We start from the raw sequence: 20,770 nt of genomic DNA on the forward strand, positions 1-20,770 counted from the left end.
GCTGCTGTCACACATGAACACATGAAATAATGTACCAGGGGAGGCTCGGTGCCTTTAAAATAAAAGAAATCGTTAATAAGAGCCCTGATCAACTGAAGGACCTCAACAACTTTGCGTTTCCTAATGAACAGTATAATAACTAACTCATTGTCCCTAGGCAACTGTCCGCGTCACCTTGTATTGAAAGACTGATTCCTGACGTCCTTTCACAACCACATAATAACACTTGTCAATAGTTCCTAATAGATGGTGAGGGGGAGACAGCAGGCTGTCAACGGATAGGTCAACCCATCCCTCACTTCCGACAGTAAAAGTACTTTTGTAGCAGGAGAAAGCTCAAATTACCGTCCTCAGAGTCACAATCCCAAGGCATTTGAACTGGGAAAATTCCCATTAAGAAAATGTGTTATTCCTTTGCAGAGAGGCCCCGGGGAAAGGCGGGGCTAGAGAGGGCGTTAGTGTGCTTTGTTTAGGTGAACCTGGGTGATTAGTCTTCCCAAGGCAATGTGTTCCGTTGCATAGCAACCAGGGGGCGGGTCCTTTCAAGGAGGAAAGCCCATCTCTGTTCCACAAATCCTAGGAAACACGTGGACAGACCTAGAGTCCTAAACCGTTTAGAGGCAGGTGACAAGTTATACATAGGTGGCCTGTGAATGAATTATAGTTAACTCTTTCTTAGATGGGCTTGATTAAAAAAAAAAATTAGTTCTAACAGGGACAAATTGCTGTTTCGCATTAAAACTATATTGACGGCTTCTCTTGAGAAGTCAGTAGATATTAAGAGTTCAGAATCCGGCTTGGTTTTCCTGCATGGCAAACATGGCAGGGCCCTTTCACTGGGTAGGTGTTTGGCAAGTCGCCTGCCACATTTCACTCAGATACTTGATCTGTCTGGTCTCTGCAGGTGTATGTGTTTGAGATCCTTGAACAGTCTCCAATGTATCATACAAACATCTCAATTAAATCATTAATACTTTTCATATAATGGAAGACCCAAATCTAATTCCTGGATTTTGATTACTTTCTAAAGAATATTCTGAAGATACTACTTAGAAAAACATTTTTACAGAATCGGCGATTTGCAGTAACTTCATCTTTCAGTTTCCCCCCACCCTGGTTCTGAGCTCACTGATATGTCCCCACTGTGTCTGGGTCACGGTGTGGTACCCTGCCTTTCCCTGAGGTCTGTACTAACAACCCAGGGCAGGGACATTCTTACCATGGCCAGTGGGATGACGCCAATCAGGTCCTTCTGGCTCACGTAGATCTTGGAGACGCCCAAGTCAGATGTGATGTCTCCTGGGTATTCAACCTGCCACGTAACAAGCTGTGTGGTTGGCGGGTCACTGGCCTCTTGGATTTCTACGTCGATCTGCATGACTTCATAGGAGGCGCCCTCCGCACTGGAGAGAAGGAGAGAACAACTTTGAGGACTGGGGTGGGCACCCTTGGCAGGCAATGGACTATTTCAATGTGTGTTCACATCACCCCTGCAAAGAGCTTGTCAGAAACGTGATCCCCAGCGTCCACTGACAGATGAATGGATCAAGAAGATGTGGGACATTTATACAATGGAATACTACTCAGCCATAAAATAGAGTGAAATAATGCCATTTGCAGCAACATGGATGGACCTAGAGATGATCATACCAAGTGAAGTAAGCCAGAGAAAGACAAATGTCATATGATACCACTTATATGTGGAATCTAAAAAAATGATACAAATGAACTTGTTTACAGAAATAGACCCACAGACATAGAAAACAAACTTATGGTTACCAAAGGGGAAAGCAGGGATGGGAATGGAGGAATAAATTAGGAGGTTGGGATTAAAAGATACACACTACTATGTATAAGATAGATAAGCAACATGGACTTAACTTTTTAGCACGGAGAACTATATTCAATATCTTGTAATAACCTATCATGGAAAATAATCTGAAAAAGAATATATATGAATCCCTTTGCCATACACCTGAAACTAACCCAACATTGTAAGTCAACTATACTTCAATAAAAAAAGAAAGAAAGAAAAAAAAGAAATTCGATCCCCAAAAGAACAAACAACCTTTAACAAGATTCACAGCCTTGGTCTGGCCTTAGACACCCTCACTCAAACTTCCCAAGCCCTGTTTTCTGTGAGCCTCTCAGAGTCCCCAGGACAGGTGTTTGTGGATAATTACGGGAAATGCTGATTCAATTTCCTAAATGCTTTCTTCCCTGTGCTCCTTCTAGGAGGATGGAGGATAGGATTCTTTCCCTCACTCCCAGAAATCTCTTTGCTGCCTATATCGGATTTTCCAAAGCCACGGTCCATTCAAGTTGGGTGCACAGAATTTTAAAGGACTTTGAGGGTGATGTGGCTTTGTTACCCAGTGGGGGCGAGAGAGAATTGCAGAGAATCAGAGCTGAGGCGTGAACAGGAGAATGGGACCACAGGACCCACACGGATGAACAAGGAGAAGTAGCCAGATGTTACCTGGATACAGGAGTCATTCTGACAATGATTAGTTTTTAGACAGTCTGGGTTTTCTAGAAACACGTATCCAGAAATGAACCCAAGTAAGAGTATCGGGATGATTTTTGCAGCTATTCTGGTTAGTTTAATTTACTGGCTACCTCTTCTTCTTTTTCATAGTCTGCTTTTAGAAAATGTGTGCTCTTCTAAGTGACAGGTTAAAAAAAAAAAGGCAGAGGTGGTACCAGACACTCCCTGAGGGAAGAAGTGAAGAAATACAGGTGAGAATTCACCTGGGAGGCAGCAAGGAGAGAAACTTTTTAACCCTTCGTGACCAAAGCCACTTCCACCTATCAGATCCTTCTCCAGAGGTTTGAATTTCACATAATTGCAAAATGACCACTGAGTCTGACATTTAGGAGGACAAGGTTTGGCCTTTTATATACATATGACCAAGCTATTGAGACTTCTTTATCAAACCCACGCAAATGTATCAATAAGAAGCTCAGAGATAAATGGTGGTGATTTCGGGGAGCCTCCTTCTTAAAGTAAGGGATGAGGTGGGATACTGGGATATCAGGGGTGACTAGGATAAGAGGAGAGAGGGAGGGAGGAAGGAAACAAGAGGAGGAGGAGGGCAAGAAACAGAGAAGGAAGATCAGAAGTGCTGCCCAAAGAGACCGCCCCCGCCACAGAGGTTAAATTCCTGCACGAGCACTGATCTCTTACACAGAACAGGAGTAGCTACAGTTGTTAAGAATCCGCCTCCCAATGCAGGAGACACGGGTTCGAGCCCTGGTGTGGGAAGATCCCACATGCCGCGGAGCAACTAATAAGCCCGTGCTCCACAACTACTGAGCCTGCTCTCTACAGCCCACGAGCTGTCAAATTCCTCCCATTCCGCAAGACCCACCTAGAAGACAACATCAGCGATAATTTTTATTTTTATTTTTTTATTTTTTTTATTTTTTTGTGGTACGCTAGCCTCTCACCACTGTGGCCTCTCCCGTTGCGGAGCACGGGCTCCGGACGCGCAGGCTCAGCGGCCATGGCTCACGGGCCCAGCTGCTCCGCGGCATGTGGGATCCTCCCGGACCGGGGCACGAACCCGCGTCCCCTGCATCGGCAGGCGGACTCTCAACCACTGCGCCACCAGGGAAGCCCCGCAATAAGTTTAAAGTGCTCTATTTACTTCCTCTAATTTTATTCCTTCAGTAACCTTGCATGGTTGTCCTATCAAGTTTGATTTTCTCTTTTCCCTTAGATCCCTCGTCTGGCCAAGATGTAAAGGAAACAGTTTCTTTTGAGCTAACTTTCCTCTATCTGACGCGCTGATGAAAACACCCTAAGTTGGGAATTCTTAACCTGGAGACCACAGCAAACTTTAGGAAGGTTGCGTATCCTGAAATGGTAGCTTTTCTCGAATGATTCCTTAGCTTGCACGAGCGTCTCAATATTTCTGATGCAGGAGGGTGTGCACCAGGTTCCTGACAATTTCCTCTGTAAATTCTGCATATGGTGATCTAGCTTTGGAATAGCTCATCATGTGTGTCTTGTCGAGTCAGTGGAAATTTGAATTTTAATAACTTTTTGTAAATATTTAGCACTTGAGAGCTTCCAGAACGCTTGCATATTTGGCAATGTTTACCACTTCCTCATGTTTAACTGGAAAGCTAAGGGCTGTACCTTTGCAGTTGGAGTGTGTGTTTTAGCCTGAAGCATCCTGAAAAGAGTAGCCATGCTTAGCCTGTGTGGCTAGCACAGAGGATGATGCCTGGCATCTGCTGTGTTACAGGAGATAAACAGAGTAGAATTAAGTAGAATTTTATATAACGTGGCTGTGTATTTTACATGCGGTGGTTCTCCGCTTTACCTAGGCACTAGCGTGGCCTGGGCAGGGGGAGCTTTCCTGGTGGTCCAGTGTTTAAGGCTCCCCACTTCCACTGCAAGGGGCACGGTTTGATCCCTGGCCAGGGAACTCAGATCCCGCATGCCACACGTCAAAAACAAACAAACAAACAAACAAACAAAAAACTGGGGAATTTTACAAGTAAACCAGTGGCCACAGGCACCACTCAGATTTCTGACTGCTCCTGAGTGGCGTCAGGCACCAGTTTTGTTTTATTTTCTCTTTTCTTTTTTCTCTTCTCTGCTTTTCTTTTCTTTCTTCCCTTCCATTTTCCTTTCTTTCTTTCTTTCCTTCTTTCCCTCTTTCCTGCCTTCCTTCTTTTTTCCTTCTTTCATTCTTCTTTCTTTCTCTCTACCTTTCTTTTTCTTTCTTTCATTCTCTCTTTCTCTCTCCCTTTCTTTTTTCTTTTTCTTTCCTTCTCTTTCCCTTTTTCTTTCTTTCTTTCTTTCTCTCTCTTTCTCTCTCCCTTTCTTTTTTCCTTTTCTTTCCTTCTTTCTTTCCCTTTCTTTCTTTCTTTCTTTCTCTTTCTACTTCTTCTCCTCCTTCTCTCTCTCTCACTCTTCCCTCCCTCCCTTCCTTCCTTCCATCTTTCTGTCTGTTCTTTTATCCAGGTGATTCTATGATGCAACCAGGATCATGAACAACTGCGTTCGAGGTTTATAAAGGTTTAATTATGTGGATATCCATGCTCTTGGACGTATTTTGTGTATACTGGTATTAGAAATAGAATGTCCTAAGAGAGTGGATTTGGGAAATACGGTCAGTAAATCGTGAAGACACAGATGAACCAAGAAGAAGAAACACTCAGGGTTTCCCATGTCCCTGAGTATGAAGGTGAGGAGGGACAAGAACAGAGTTCCAGCCGAGGGGGGCAGAGGGGCTGGATAAGCATAAAGCGTTCAGATGCCACTTCTGGTGGCCCTACACCCAGCCCCACCCTCCCTACCTCCCTGCTGTCCACCCCCCATGGGCGAGTCAAATAGCAACACGGATGGGCAACGCTCGATGTGTGAGCTCCATCTGGAAGGTGGTACTGCTGTTGAGTGTGGGCAGGGTTTGCTTGGAGAACAGTGCAGTCACCCACGGAGAGGCTCAGGGCTGGATATATATAGGCCTCAGAACACTGTGGGCATGGAGCTGCCTGTAGGTTTAGTTTCTCCCACCGGTGTAGGTGCTACCAGCACAGGTAAGCTAAGAAGCCACCTTCCTGCCCCATCTTGCTTGCAGCCGTCCTTTGTATGGAAGACAACAGACGTGGAAGCAAAGGAAGGAACGCAGGCTCTCCTGGGCACCTCAGATCCCTACTGACTGGTTCCACACGTGTGGGTGTGGAGGGATCTTTTTGTAGTTTATTCTCTTTGACAGAGAAGATGAATAACATCTCGATTTGAGGAACTCTTCTCATTTTCCAATAACGTTCCCCTACGTGGGCCCCTTGGTACGCTGGGTTCAAAATCTAAGCCTTTTAGATAAGCAACAAGGACTTACTGTATAGCACAGGGAATTATGCATAGTATCTTGTAATAACCTACAATGGAATATAATCTACAAAAATACTGAAACACTATGCTGTATGTCTGAAACTAACACAATATTGTAAATCAACTATACTTTAATAAAAATCTAAGGTTTTTTCACTAGGAAGGGCTCCCTTTGCATAAAGACACACGGTTGGTGACCTAGCCTGAGGCCTCCCCAAATTTAAGGAAACTAAAATGCCCTTCCAGGAAACAAGACACTGGGTCAGCTCAGACACAGGCAATGATGACCACATCCTCCAGGGCCACGGCTCCCAACTCTAAGAAAGGAAACTGAACATGAGGCTTTGCAGGACCACCTCAGTGCATCCCAAGGCCACAAAAGGGCATCATTTTCAAAGAAGAAGAAAAGCCTTGCTTTGGGATGGTCATGCTTCTTTTTCCTGAGTGGTGGAACAACTAACCTTCATTGAGTACTTTTAATGTGATAATAAGCACTATTTTAAGGGCTTTTTATGTCTTACGTCGTGCAACCCTCAACGTATTCCAATAAATAACTGTTATCTACTCGCAGTTTGTAGACTAGAAACCTAGGCTCAAGAAGGGGAAAGTATTTGTCCAGGGTCACCCAGCTACTGCATGCAGGAGCCAGGTGATCTGGTCACAGGACGCCCACACTCCCGATCACTGGGTTCCAAGCCCCCCACCTCTTTTTCCAGTGCGAGGACACGCGTGCTTATTAGCGATGAGGATCATTAAAGCAACTTCTCACCCCCCAGTAGAAACACAGGTCAGGACGTTACATAGGGCTTCTTCAAGACCCCCAAACTGGATGCTTTGAGCGAATTCTGCACAAGCAAAGCTGGGACATTTCTGTAACAAGATGCTTTGAGATGAGCATGTCTTCATGGTCTTCTGACAACTCTTTAAGTTCCGTGATGTGTCGATAAATCAAAGCAGAGATGGGGAAACGAGAGCTTTAGATACGGAAGCCTACCATTCATTTGGAGAGATGAGAAACCGAGCAGACACAGACCTGCTAGCACTAGAACAGTTAAGAGCTAAGTGTTTGAGATGCAAGTCAATGCGACTTGAAGCTACCTGTATTTTTCTCCAGTTTAGAACACCAACATATTATGGTAGGTCCTTACAAAAGCATACCAACGATCAGACCACGTTCTGCCACCACCCACGTGGGCAACTGGCTTCCACCGCGAGTGTGAGTGCCGCAGGTAAGCTCCTGGGGTGGGTGGGGGAAGAAGAGAGTGAAATTCCATTTCCAACTTAGGTTTTTCCAGATGGCTCTCTAAAGGATAAATGGGTGAAATTTCTGGAAACAAAAGTAAGGCCGGAGAGAGGGCGAATCTATATCTGAATGATCACAATCCTTAGGAAAGAGTGGGAGATTTCTTCCCAAAACTTCAGGACACTTTCTACAGGTCATATGAATGAGAGCCATTTATGGCTGGGGAGCAAGTTATGGTGGACAGTGTCAGGGTTCCCCCCAGATCTCCTCATATCCCTTCATCGTTTCCACATGCCTTACCCCTGGCTTCTAAGTGCTCTTTCTTTTTATAATTTTAGGCTTTTTAGTTTTTATACAATTTTTAAAGGTTACTTTCCATTTACAGTTATTACAAAGCGTTGACTATATTCTCCGTGTTGTACAATACATCCTTGAGCCAATAGTTTGTACCTCCCTGGCGCCCAGCCCTACATTACCCCTCCCTCCCTCAGTGGTAACCAGTAGTTTCTTCTCTATATCTGTGCTTCTGCTTCTTTTTAAAATTATATTCACTAGCTTGTTGTAGTTTTTACATTTCACATATAAGTGATATCATACAGCATCTGTCTTTCTCTGTCTGACTTACTTCACTTAGTATAATACCTTCTAGGTCCATCCATACCGCTGCAAATGGCAAAATTTCGTTCTCTCTTATGACTGAGTACTATTCCATTGTGTGTGTGTGTGTGTGTGTGTGTGTGTGTGTGTGTGTGTACACACACATCACATCTTCTTTATCTATTCATTGGTTGATGGACACTAAGCTTGTCTCCATGTTGTAAATAATGCCGCTATGAACACTGGGGTACATGTATCTTTTCGAATTAGTGTTTTTGTTTTTTTCAAATATATACCCAGCAGTGGGATTGCTGGATCATACAGTAGCTCTATTTTTAGTTTTTTAAGGACCTTCCATATTGTCCTCCACAGTGGCTGCACTAGTTTACATCCCCACCAACGCTGGAGGAGGTTCCCTTCTCTCCACGTCGTAGTGCTTTTGTTTTTCATGGCATCTACCTGTGGCTGTTGTTTTTCATGACATCATCTACCTGTGACTTTCCCCGGGTGGCTCTTCTTGAGTTTCTGGAGCCATCTTGCCCACAAGTGCAAAGAGCTGCACGTGCCTCAGTGTTTCCTGCCCTGGGAGATGGCCCTTGGCCAGCGTCTGATGGTGCAGCAGGCAAACCCAGCTCCCTGGCCTCCAGCTGGGTCAGCTGGGGGCACTGTGCACGCGCCAGAGTCCCCCCATGGGATTAGGCTGAAGCCACCCTGCACGTAACTTCCGAAACGGCACTAGTGCTTGGGTTCTTCTCTTCTTCTTTTACTCTCTCTGCTCTCTTATTGGTTTCTCGGGAACTCTTCCTTCATAAATCACTTGCACACACATTCCTGTCTCAGGGTCTGCTTCTTGGGAAACTGAAGAAACTTTTCAAGTAAGGAGGACACCAAGGGCAACTGACAAATGCCATGTGAAATATTCTGGCGATGGAAGAGAAATGAGGAATGCGTGAAGGGGCGGATGGGCCATTATTCAAGGTACTAAGCTGTCCCAGCTCCACTTGGAGAAATCCTTCTAACCAAGCCAGTATTTGTCTGCAATGGCATTCTGGAAATCTGCATCAGACCCAGACACGGGCAACCAGATGTCTCCCAAATGCAGGAGCCGTGGTCCTCGTTTTCCTTCCCTTCACACCTCGTTTTCAAGATTAAAATAAGGAGATTACTCAAATTGTTTCTTCTTAGGCACTATCACAGGATTGAAATTTTCCATCACTGACATCTTTTTGCCAGCTTTTTCATTAGCATATTCAGAATAAAAACTTTTCATTATGAAGTAAAGTATACTCAATCCCTTTAACGCATGTACTTTATAATGAGACTTCTGTCCCCATAAATTTGTCTTCTCACGTCCTCTTGTTTCTGCCTTATAATACTCTGAGGTCTGGTAACCACGGTTATTCTAGAGAAGAAAAATGGAAAGCTTGCAGCTTGAAAGAAATCATGCTGCATTTCTTCCTTTTCTTCTGTGCTTCATTGCTCTCTGTCCCAATATTTACTTCATTCATTCATTCAAATGATATTTCTGTAATTCTTCTTATTTACTGGACGCTCTTCTGGGTGGTAGAGATGCAGATACAAAGTGAGTTTAAAAAGATGGAGATCCAGCGGTCGCCCAGACCAAGCTGATTCTCAGCACCTCTTTCCATCTCCACACTCAGTGACATCATTTTGCTAACTTGACATTGACTAGGGGGGGAACATTTTTTTCTTTTTTAAAAAAATTTTTATTGGAGTAGAGTGGATTTACAATGCTGTGTTAGTTTCTGCTGTACAGCAAAGTGAATCAGTTATACATATACACAGATCCACTCTTTTTTAGGTTCTTTTCCCATATAGGTCATTTCAGAGTACAGAGTAGAGTCCCCTGTGCTATACAGTTGGTCCTTATTAGTTATCTATTTTATATATAGTAGGTGTATATGTCAATCCCAATCTCCCAATTTATCCCTCCCCCCATTACCCCCTGGTAACCATAGGTTTGTTTTCTACATCTGTAACTGTATTTCTATTTTGTAGATAAGTTCATTTGTACCCTTTTCTAAGATTCCACAAATTCGTGATATCATATGATATTCATCTTCCTCTGACTTATTCCACTCAGTATGACAATCTCTAGGTCCATCCATGTCACTGCCAATGGCATTATTTTGTTCTGTTTTATGGCTGAGGAATATTCCATTGTGTATATGCACCACATCTTCTATATCCATCCCTCTGTTGATGGACATTTAGGTTGCTTCCTTGTCTTGGCTATTATAAACAATGCTGCAATGAACACTGGGGTGCATGTATCCTTTCAGACCATGTTTTTCTCCAGATATAGGCCCAGGAGTGGAATTGCTGGGTTATACGGTAGTTCTATTTTCACTTTTTTAAGGAAGCTCCATACTGTTCTCCATAGTGGCTGCACCAATTTACATTCCCACCAACAGTGTAGGAGGGTTCTAGCAGGAGAATATTTACACCATGGAAATTGGCAAATGCCATAACTCAGAGTTCCCTCCAAACCCCCAAAAAGCAGATGGCTGAAGATCTTTGCTCTTCTCAAGCATACAGTCTAGTGGGGAAGATGGTCACGCAATAAGTTGTCACTTCAAAAAGCGTAAATTGGCCACTGTAAGAAAAGATGAGAAACAGAGGTAGCTGGCGAGATACAAGCTATGTTAGAGGACCCTGGTGTAGTCAGGGAGACACGGACACGTTCCCTGGGGCAGCAGGGCTTGGGCTGTGATCTCTATACAGGATGGGTTCCAGGCAGAAGGAACTGCACATACAAATGCCCTGTGCTTGGGGGAGCAGGGTGGGTTGAAGAAAACAAAAGAAACTGGCATGGATGGAACACCCAGAGGGCTTGGAATTGAGGCGTGAGATGCAGGGTGGGTAGAGGGAGACAGTCCTTGTAGCCACATTCAGAGCATCTTTTTTTTCCAGAGTCAGCAAACTATGTCTGGTCAGTCAATTCCAGCCATAGCTTGTCCATGCACAGATCTTAGGCGAAAAACACCTTTGACATTTTTAAACATTGTCAGAAAATAAATAAGAATATGCAGGCTAAAACCCCACTGTAGTATTCCCCCACTGAATAAAGTCTTCCTTACTGTTAAAAAAAAAAAAAAAGAATATGCAGGCTACAAAGCGGAAAATATTTACTATCTCACCCCTTACGGGAAAAGTTTGCAAATCTCTGCTCTTTATCATGGGAAACGGGAAATCATTAAAACTTTAAAAAAATAATAAACTAACATTGATTTCAATATGTAAATGCTTGGAAAAAATCATCACTGGAAGAGATTAGGAGATGGGCCAATATTTATTCCCAATGATGAAAAATAAAACTTGGGTTTAAGAGTTGATCTGAGACTGTTCTCAGTAGGAAAAATAGGAAATGAAAGAGCACGGGTGCAGGCAGAACTCCTGGAATAAAAACTGTAGCTAGGATAAGAATTCACAGACCAGACTTATTTGTATAAGATAAGAAAAACTATAGAATGACACAGAGAACTCTATTCAAAATCCTACGATAAACCATAATGGAAGAGAATATTAAAAAAAAGAATGTATATATATGTATAACTGACTCACTTTGTTGTACAGCAGAAATTAACACAACATTGTAAATAGACTATACATCAATTTTTTTTAAAAAGTACAGAATGGTCTTAATTGAACTAGGAACAATTGGTCAAGCCAAATTATAGATCATTGTAATGCGAGAAAAAAATGGAAACAAAAAGTGACATTCTTTCAGATGGGTTATGAGTCCTACAAAAATGTCTGCAGAACATTAGCATTTGAAACAGAGTAATGGACATTCTTCATTGTGTGGAACCACCTGTCATCCTGGGCCCTGCCCTATAGGTGCTGAAAGCAAACCCCAATTATTATGACAATTATTATTAGGCTGAACCACACCCAACACTCGCTAAAGAGAAGCACAGACCCGCTGCGCGTCTAGGATCTTTAGTCTGATTTATCTGTCCTTAGGGAGTCCTTCTCTGAACCAGGTGGGGCGCAGAAGTGGTCATTTCCTTTCTTTTCTCCCAAGTGCACACCCTGTTTTGAACACCGCGATCCTCCATGTGAAAGTATAAGTGTAGGATCAATGGGGATGAAGGTGGGGGGACGGACAGAACAAGAGGAAGGATTCTTGCTGAGGCCTCTGGATGGGGGGAGAGGAGGAGGCAGTGATGACTCTGCTCATTCCACAGCGTAGGCTCCCCTGAAACTTGCGACCACAGCTACCCTCCATCTGACCACCCAGTGAAGGTTCCTGACCAGGGCATGCTGGGTGGGTTTGCAGTGGGAATGCGGAAAGAGGGTTTTCCAGATCAGTCCACGGATGGGTGGGGGTCAGGAACGGCTCCCACAAGGAAGTCAATCCAAGAAGAGGTGAGGTCTCCCCTGGAAACGTGGCCACCACCTTCTGGGCCAAGCAACTCCTGATTCCTCACCTGGATTCCTCCCACTGCGCAGTATGGCTTTTGCCTTCCCCGTTCTGATGACAAAGGTGGCTTGCAGAGTCTGCATTTCAGCCTACGGCTCCTTCGTGGATAGGCCCACTGCTGGGGTCTGACGGAGGGGACCCTAGGGGTCAAGCAGTCAAACCACGTACGGGTTTGTCCTTGTCTAGGAACACAAATGAAGTTTAGTAGTCAGGGCATCCTGGGGTACGCCAGGACCCTGCCACCTGCCAAAGCAGCCCTAGAGTCCCACAGTCTAAATGGGGGTCCATCAAAAGGGTGAATGGTTTGAAAACATCAAGATGGCTACAGTGTTGAGAAAGGATCAGAGGTGGACCAGAGAATACCCAGTAGAGATTCAAAAGCAATGGAGTCCATCAAAAGGGTGAATGGTTTGAAAACATCAAGACGGCTACAGTGTTGAGAAAGGATCAGAGGTGGACCAGAGAATACCCAGTAGAGATGCAAAAGCAATGAGGTTGTAGGAGAGACACACTTGAGCTTAGGTGGGCGGTAGGAATGGGCAGGACTGATGCTCAGGGTGTACGTATACGAGCTTCTGTCTTGATTTTAAATTTTAAGCTCCTGTTGGTAGAGCCACTGTCTTCCTGCCCAATGACTGTCTCCACTGGGTACCACCTTCTACTGCAGATTTGCAAGAAAACAGACACACCACAAAGGTATTCACTGCTCCTGTTAACCACAAAGACACTAAAGCATGTAGACCAGCCTTCCCTGCAGCAAGGAAGGGTAAATGAAGAAACTGAAAGCAGGGAAGATACTTGAAGAAATATAGGGGCTCCTTGTATCTGGACAAGGATTCTGTGATGTGCCACTGACAGAAACACAGACCTCCTTCAATGATCTCTCCTCACGCAGCACCTGCATCCTAAATGTCCATCATAAACGTCACTGCTATGCAAACTATTATATAGAGAATGGCTAAACAACAAGGTCTTACTGTATAGTACAGGGAACTATATTCAATACCCTGTGGTAAATCCTAAGGGAAAAGAATCTGAAAAAGAATGTATATATATGTATAACTGAATCACTTTGCTGTACAGCAGAAATTAAATCAACTATACTTCCATTAAAAAAATAGAAGAAAACAGATTGAAGTTAAAAAAATTAACTAAATGTCATTGTTGATTGCTATTTGTATATAGAATGCAATCACAGGCAAACAGCATGCAAATCTACTGCAAAGGGATATTTTTAATCTTTTAAAAGATGTCATATTTCATAAAATCCACCAATGGAATCTTGGGTAGAATTGCTTGCATTACTTGATTCACACATGAAATGATTGACAAATGGGGACATGGCAGACCTATTAGTGCTTCAGATATAGGGAAAATCAGGAAGGATGATGACAATTTAAGAACTTCAAAAACATACGACATGACTAACAAAAGCATGAGATAAGCCTTTGATAAAAGTTGATGAAGACCTAGATCACTTTTTCAAAATTGATCAAAACTGAAAGAGGGCTTTTTGTTTTTCCTTCTGAAAGATTACCTCTCCCACCCAATGAATACTGGTTTCAGTCTTTATCTGAGAATAAGGCCATAATTCTTTTTTTTTCCTGCTTTTTTTAAATTATTTTTTAATATCTTCATTGGAGTACAATTGCTTTACAATGGTGTGTTAGTTTCTGCTTTATAACAAAGTGAATCAGTTATACATATACATATGTTCCCATATCTCTTCCCTCTTGCGTCTCCCTCCCTCCCACCCTCCCTATCCCACCCCTCCAAAGGCCGTAATTATAACTTTTGTTTATTTAAGGTGAAATAACCTGATCTTCTCTGTCTTAAGCTTCATTTATAAATGGCAAGCTCCTAATCAAACTCATTTGTAACGACTTTTATTATGACATTTCAACCTCTATTCGACATACATGGATTTTTTTTTTTTAGAGTATAGTTGATTTGTTACATTGATACAATTTTGATACAATGTTGTGTTAGTTTCAGGTGTACAGCAAAGTGAATAAGTTATACATATACATATATCCACTCTTTTTTAGATTCTTTTCCCATATAGGCTATTACAGACTATCGAGTAGAGTTCCCTATGCTATACACTAGGTCCTTATTAGTTAGGTATTTTATATACAATAGTGTGTATATGACACCGATGGACTTTAAATGATTTTTTTAAAGAGTATGTATTATCCTCAGTGAAAGAGGGTTTCCAACACTCATAGTAAAAGAGACACAGGGATGAAGTGGGAAGGATGGAGAGTCAGAAACCACCAAAGGTCTCCACTCAAAAAGAGGAAAGAAAGGCAAAATCCTACTTAAAAGTGAAATGTTCTTGGAGTGATCCTGGAAGCGCCCCCCACACCCTCCCACCCCCATCAGGAAGTGTTTTCCACACGTGAGTTGAAACTTCTGCTGCAGACAAATATAGAAAGAAAAATACAGTAAACTCTTTCCTCTCCATATCGTGACATTTTCTTAAACATATTCACTTGGAGATGGAGAGATATTTTATTGTATGTATTTCTTTCCATCGGGAGTTTTTTTTTATTATTTAAAAAATCCGATGTGTACGGCACGGACACATTAGCATCCTTGCCAGGGCTGCGGACGGTTCGAGATCACATCGCATCTGCATAAACGGGGAACAGGAATGCCATCAACTCTTTCTGCCTGGCACCTCCGATGAAACCCTAGATGCGCCTTGGGCAGAACACACAAAATCAGAACACAGCGGAACTGGCAAGGAAGGGGAGCAAACTAATTATGTGCAATTAGCTCTGAATATCTCAATCTCTCCTCTTCGGGTCTCAGCCAGAGGGTCTATCTTTGAAACACCAGCTCTGCAAGCAAGCTCCTTCAGCCTTGTAACTCAGACTGACAATTGTACGTGGCACGGCGTTTCCCCTTAGTCTTTGTTCTTGATAATTTTTAATGAAAAATATTTCCTCTGCGACTTACTGTATAGTACAGGGAACTATATTCAATACCTTGTAATAACCTATAATGGAAACGAAAGTGAAAAAGAATATGTATATAATATAATATAATATAATATATTATATACATGTATAACTGAATCACTTTGCTGTATACCTGAAACTAATATTGTAAATCAACTATAGTTTAATAAAAATAATTTTAAAAATTAGTATTTCACAACTTCAAAAAATGTTTCCTCTAATCCCTCCACTTTTATTATATTTTCTTATATTTTAAGAAGAACACACTAAGAGCAAAGTTTATCTCAGCAGATGGGTCAAAGGAAGGCAGTTTGGAATGAAATTCTTTGTGTGTTTTGTTTTTTTTTTTACATCTTTATTGGAGTATAATTGCTTTACAATGGTGTGTTAGTTTCTGCTTTATAACAAAGTGCATCAGCTATACATATACGTATATCCCCATGTCCCCTCCCTCTTATATCTCCCTCCCACCCTCCCTAACCCACCCCTCTAGGTGGTCACAAAGCACCGAGCTGATCTCCCTGTGCTATGCGGCTGCTTCCCACTAGCTATCTGTTTCACGCTTGGTAGTGTATATATGTCCATGCCTCTCGCTTTGTCACAGACAAGGGTTTTTAGTACCTCGTCTTAGGGGAAGCGCCACGGCTCACAAGTGACGGCCAAAGAACTGTCTCCATCAGGCAAGCAAGGTAGGATTCCCCAAACGTGCACCTCTGACAGCTAAACTGAATGTAAAACCTTAAGCACAAAAATCTAACACCGTCAGCTTGATCCTGAAAGAAACGACAAGCGAAGATGAATTTTCTTTACCTAGCTGCGATCACTCGAAGCGCGCAATTGAATTGCTGGAGTGGAAACAAAGGTTCTCCGTTCATGTGGAAATGCAGACAGGATTATTAACCGATGGAGATGACCATGCTAGCTCTCCCAGTGGTTTTCTCAACTCCCATCTGATGTGACAAATGAAAGCACTGAGAGGCGCAGTCGTTTTATTCTTTCGCAATAAGAAACCAATTAAAATATGTATCTAGTTAACTGCTCCTAGGAAAGCGAGGATTCTGTTTCTTTAGGCTTACCTGGTCCACTCCCACACGAACAAGCCACACCACCCCCCACGATCAATATGGAATCGTGCTTCAGTCCCTCACGTGCTCCAGGTCTGAGGTTGAAGAATTAATTTGCTGGTTGAGTTAATAGAATGTCAATGAATTTCTCGGTATAAATGTCAACACATTCACTTAAGCTTCATGATTTAAGTATAATTAAAGATAAACTTTAAGTCAATGGTGGCTTTATGGTTTGGAACAAAACTGCTGGGAAGAAGAATTTCATCAAGAGTTTGTTTTTCTCCTGTAAGCAGTTGTGTTCGTTATCAGTTTCAAGTGAGGAAAGAGAAGTCACTCACATGATTTTATTGACGGCTTCAAACATCCACCTATTAACCGTCACAGTTCAGGTCACTCCCAGAGAGATTTTACAGCATGGAAGTTTATTTGGTCTTTGTGAACATTCTCTAAATGGGATATAGTAGCTACAGGCAGGGAAATGTAGTGGTTGAGAGAATGGACTTTGGACCGAATTACCCTCAGAATAGAATCCTATGTTACCAGTTACGTGATCTAATTTTTTTTTTTTGCGGTACGCGGGCCTCTCGCTGTTGTGGCCTCTCCCGTTGCGGAGCACAGGCTCCGGATGCGCAGGCTCAGTGGCCATGGCTCACGGGCCCAGCTGCTCTGCAGCATGTGGGAGCTTCCCAGACCGGGGCACAAACCCATGTCCCCTGCATCGGCAGGCGGACTCTCAGCCACTGCGCCACCAGGGAAGTCCCGTGATCTAATATTTAATCTCCTTAAGCTTCAGGTTTTTCAACTATAATATAGTCAATAATCACAACTACCTCAGCACAAATGATCCCATTTAATCATCATCACCAGGGCAAGGACTCCCTCAACATCCGTGCAGGTCGTGCACTGCCCAAGTCAAAGATATACTGCACTGACTGTGTGACTGATGCCCCTAGAATTGCTCAGTGCGCCACCTGCACACTGTACTTAGAGGGCTGACCACCATACCAAGAGACAGATGCGGTTCTTGATTAATTACCATTTTCATATCTGTTTCTCTTAGCAGAGAGTAAATGTTTTGAGGACAGGAAATATTCCTTCCCTTTCTTCTCATCTCCTTCCTCCCCCCTTCCCTCCCTCTGTCCCTCCTTTCTTTCATTTCTTTCCTTTCGACTGTTTCTTTTACTCAGACTTTATAGACCCTGTATGTTCTAGGTTCTTAGTAGATTAGTATTCCATAATGGCGTGATTCGATAACTGTGTGACCAATGTTGGATTTACTCAAATTCCATTCTCCCCTCCCTCTTTACCAACAGAGCATGATTTGTTCAAGTTGAAAATACCTACCCCCCCCCCCCACCAACAAAAATATAACTGACTGGGAAGCTAGGTTATGTGTATATTTCTGGCCAGTAAGATATAAGCAGAAATCTATTGTGTGGAGCCTCCAGGAAACAAGATTTTCCCCTGATAGAGAGGTGGAGTTTCAGAGGGCATATGCTTTTCACCCACCCTCCTTTCTCTTTCTTTCCTGAAACACTGATGTGATGCCTGGAGTCTTGTGATGGTGAGATGGCACAGGAGGAAGGTAGTAGAAGGAGACCCCATTGCATCAGTTATAGCCATCATACCAGCCACGGAGTACCTACCTATATCTTTTTGTTGTTTGGGATACACAAACCCCAATGTTTTAATGGTAATTATGTTTGGGCGTTGGTTACGTGCAGCTGAATGCCATCCTAGTACAGAGAGGGTGTATACCTCTTGCTGTGTGTATCTGTGGTGTCTGTGTGAAGGTCTGCTGGGATACAGGAAACAAAGCCGGGAAAAGGAATGTTTGCTTTTCTGGACAGTATGTGACAAACAGAATGCTCACTGCCCAGCTCCTTAATCAATAACCCACCTTTAAAAAATCTAACTTTATAAAAATGATCTGTTCCTCATGCTGTTTTTTTCTGTTTTTAATGCAGGTATCGGTCTTGCTGTATTAGTACTTCTGTATCTGAGCCTTGTCAGGAGAATGAGGTAAGAAACTGACGGCACACGATACTAACCTGGAGAATACAATCACAAGGTTAACCCATCATGTTTAAATGCTCACAGGTAGCTGGATCTGATCCACGGGAGCCAGCACCCCCTCTGTCATTTATTCTTGAAACGTCCCGCCTCGCCGTTGAGAAGCAACTTGGGGCAGATCTAAATAGCTGGGTCTCTGTCTGCCAGAAAGCTAATTTGCAAAGATCGCTGCATGATGAAAGTGATATGAGACATGACAACTGAATTTTCCAGCAGCAAAGAGAAGAGCCGAAGGCATGAAAGTCATCTTAAGCTACAAACAGGGAAAGGGAGGGGGAGAAGTTTCTCTTAAGAAGAGATTAAAGCCAGGTGAGATCAAGTAATTTTAGCGTGCTTGTAAGCTCTCTTTATCTTTGACACATACAAGAATATAGGACTGGGAAAGAGAACTCCAATTTCAAACACTACAAAGGCCAACCAGGTTAAACAGTGAGGGGCGCAGCCAGCTGAAGGAAAACAGCAGTGGTAGACACTGTCGTCAAACGGAGGAGGTTCTGGAAAGAAACGCAACATTGGCAAATCTTCTGATTCTTTTAAAAGGAAAATCCATCAATCCGCTTTTAAAAATTCAAAGCTCCTGATTATTAAACATTGAAAACGAATTCAAAAGTTCTTAAAACCCCATGTAGACCAAACAAATATGTCTTCAGACCAGGTCTGGCACAAATGGTTTGCAATGTCTTCAAGGAAACTTAGAGACTGGATGTTTCATCCTTTGTTGCCACAAAGCTGTGAAAGGGATAAAGGTTTCTGGAGAATCCTCCTAACTTCTGACATCCATGGTTTCCAAGGAAGGCTGGCCCGTACAGTGCTCGTGTGAATGAGTTCACGGCCCCTTCTCTCTATAGTGACAGCTCATGGCAAGAGGCATGGGGTTGGGGTTCAGAGCCTTCTGCCTGCAGAACTTGAATAAGCAGGCTTGTCCATGAGGGGCCTCCGTTAGGTCTTAATCTCAGGATGGAAGGTATATTCTCTTCCCTCCACATTTGATAAGTCCACTTTTCTTAGTAAAGGTTTTACAGAATAAAGTAACACTAACTATCTGACCTTTAAGAAAGATGATTTTTATGATGAGGACAAAGGTGGTGATGATAATAACAATAATGATGGTGGTGAAGGTGATGGTTACGGTGATGATGGTGATTATTATGGTGGTGGTGATGATGATGATGGTGGTGATGGTGATGATGGTGATGGTGGTGGTGGTGGTGGTGATGGTGATGATGATGGTGGTGGTGATGTTGATGATGGTGGTGATTATTATGGTGGTGATGGTGGTGGTGATGATGGTGGTGATGGTGATGATGATGGTGATTATTATGGTGGTGGTGATGATGGTGATGATGATGGTGATGATGGTAATGACGATGGTGATGATGGTGGTGATGGTGGTGATGGTGATGATGATGGTGGTGGTGGTGATGATGATGGTGGTGATAATGGTGATTATTATGGTGGTGATGGTGATGGTGGTGATGGTGATGATGGTGATTATGATGATGGTGGTGATGGTGGTGGTGATGATGATGGTGGTGATGATGGTGATTATGATGATAGTGGTGATGGTGACGGTGATGATGATGATGGTGGTGATGGTGATGATGGTGAGATGGTGGGGCATTGATTAGACATGGAAAAATACTGAAGTCTATACATATCTATACTTATCTGCTAAACTTAGATCAGTGTTGTGGGGTTATCAAAAGACATTTAAGAGCTCATCTGCCCCACATTGTCTCACCACACCACGTCACGGCCATGAACGGCAGGACACTTGCCGTTGGGCCAACACATGTTCTGCAGCCCAGATTCTGACTGCACCAATACGCTTGCTGTGATGGTACTTAATGCGTTGGCCAGGCCGAGCATGTGATACAATTTATCCCTCAGTTGTTACAAAGAAAGAAGGGGCTGTTTCAGTCAGCCCCAGGCAAGGGAGGTTTCCTGCTGCCGTTGGGTAGGTGGGTGTCATACGGCAGAACTGAGGGCTGTGGAGCAGGTAGAAAAAAATATGCATTACTGCTTTTATTTCTTTTTCTCTATCAGGTCCCCAATATTTCTTTCAACTAAGAACCAGTGTGGTCAGCTGACTAATGACCCCCAAAGACACCCACATCCTAATCCAAAGAACCTGCAAATGTTTCCTTATATGGCAAAAAAGACTTTGCAGCTGTGACTAAGATAAGGCTCTTGAGATGGAGAGATTATCCTGATTATTCAGCTGGGCCCTAAATGTCATTATAAGTGTCTTCATAAGAGGGAGATTTGGAGATTTCACCACAGGAGAGGGAGAAGACCGTGCGACAGGACAGAAACAGAAACTGCAGGGGTGAGTTTTGAAGATGGAAGGAGAGGTTATAACCCAAGGAACACAGGTGGCCTCTAGAAGCTCAGAAAGACAAGGAAACAGATTCTCCAACAGACCCTCCAGAAAGCCCTAGCCTTGCTGACACCCAGTGAAACTGATTTCAGACTTCTGACTTCCAGATCTATGAAAGAATAAACTTATATTGCTTTAAGCTACACGTT

General features: G+C 43.1%; 1 protein-coding gene across 2 annotated transcripts in view; it reads right to left on the minus strand.

The window, feature by feature from the left end:
- Positions 1-20,770, minus strand: part of TMEM132D (transmembrane protein 132D) — a 638,604-nt gene that overhangs the window by 202,237 nt on the left and 415,597 nt on the right. For both annotated transcript variants that reach the window (XM_004276640.4, XM_049697911.1), the window contains one exon: positions 1,220-1,403. In XM_004276640.4, coding sequence (XP_004276688.1) covers positions 1,220-1,403 — 184 coding nt within the window. The remainder of the gene's footprint in view (positions 1-1,219; positions 1,404-20,770) is intronic.

The sequence above is a fragment of the Orcinus orca genome, chromosome 15, assembly GCF_937001465.1.
Source record: "Orcinus orca chromosome 15, mOrcOrc1.1, whole genome shotgun sequence".
Classification (NCBI taxonomy): Eukaryota; Metazoa; Chordata; class Mammalia; order Artiodactyla; family Delphinidae; genus Orcinus; species Orcinus orca.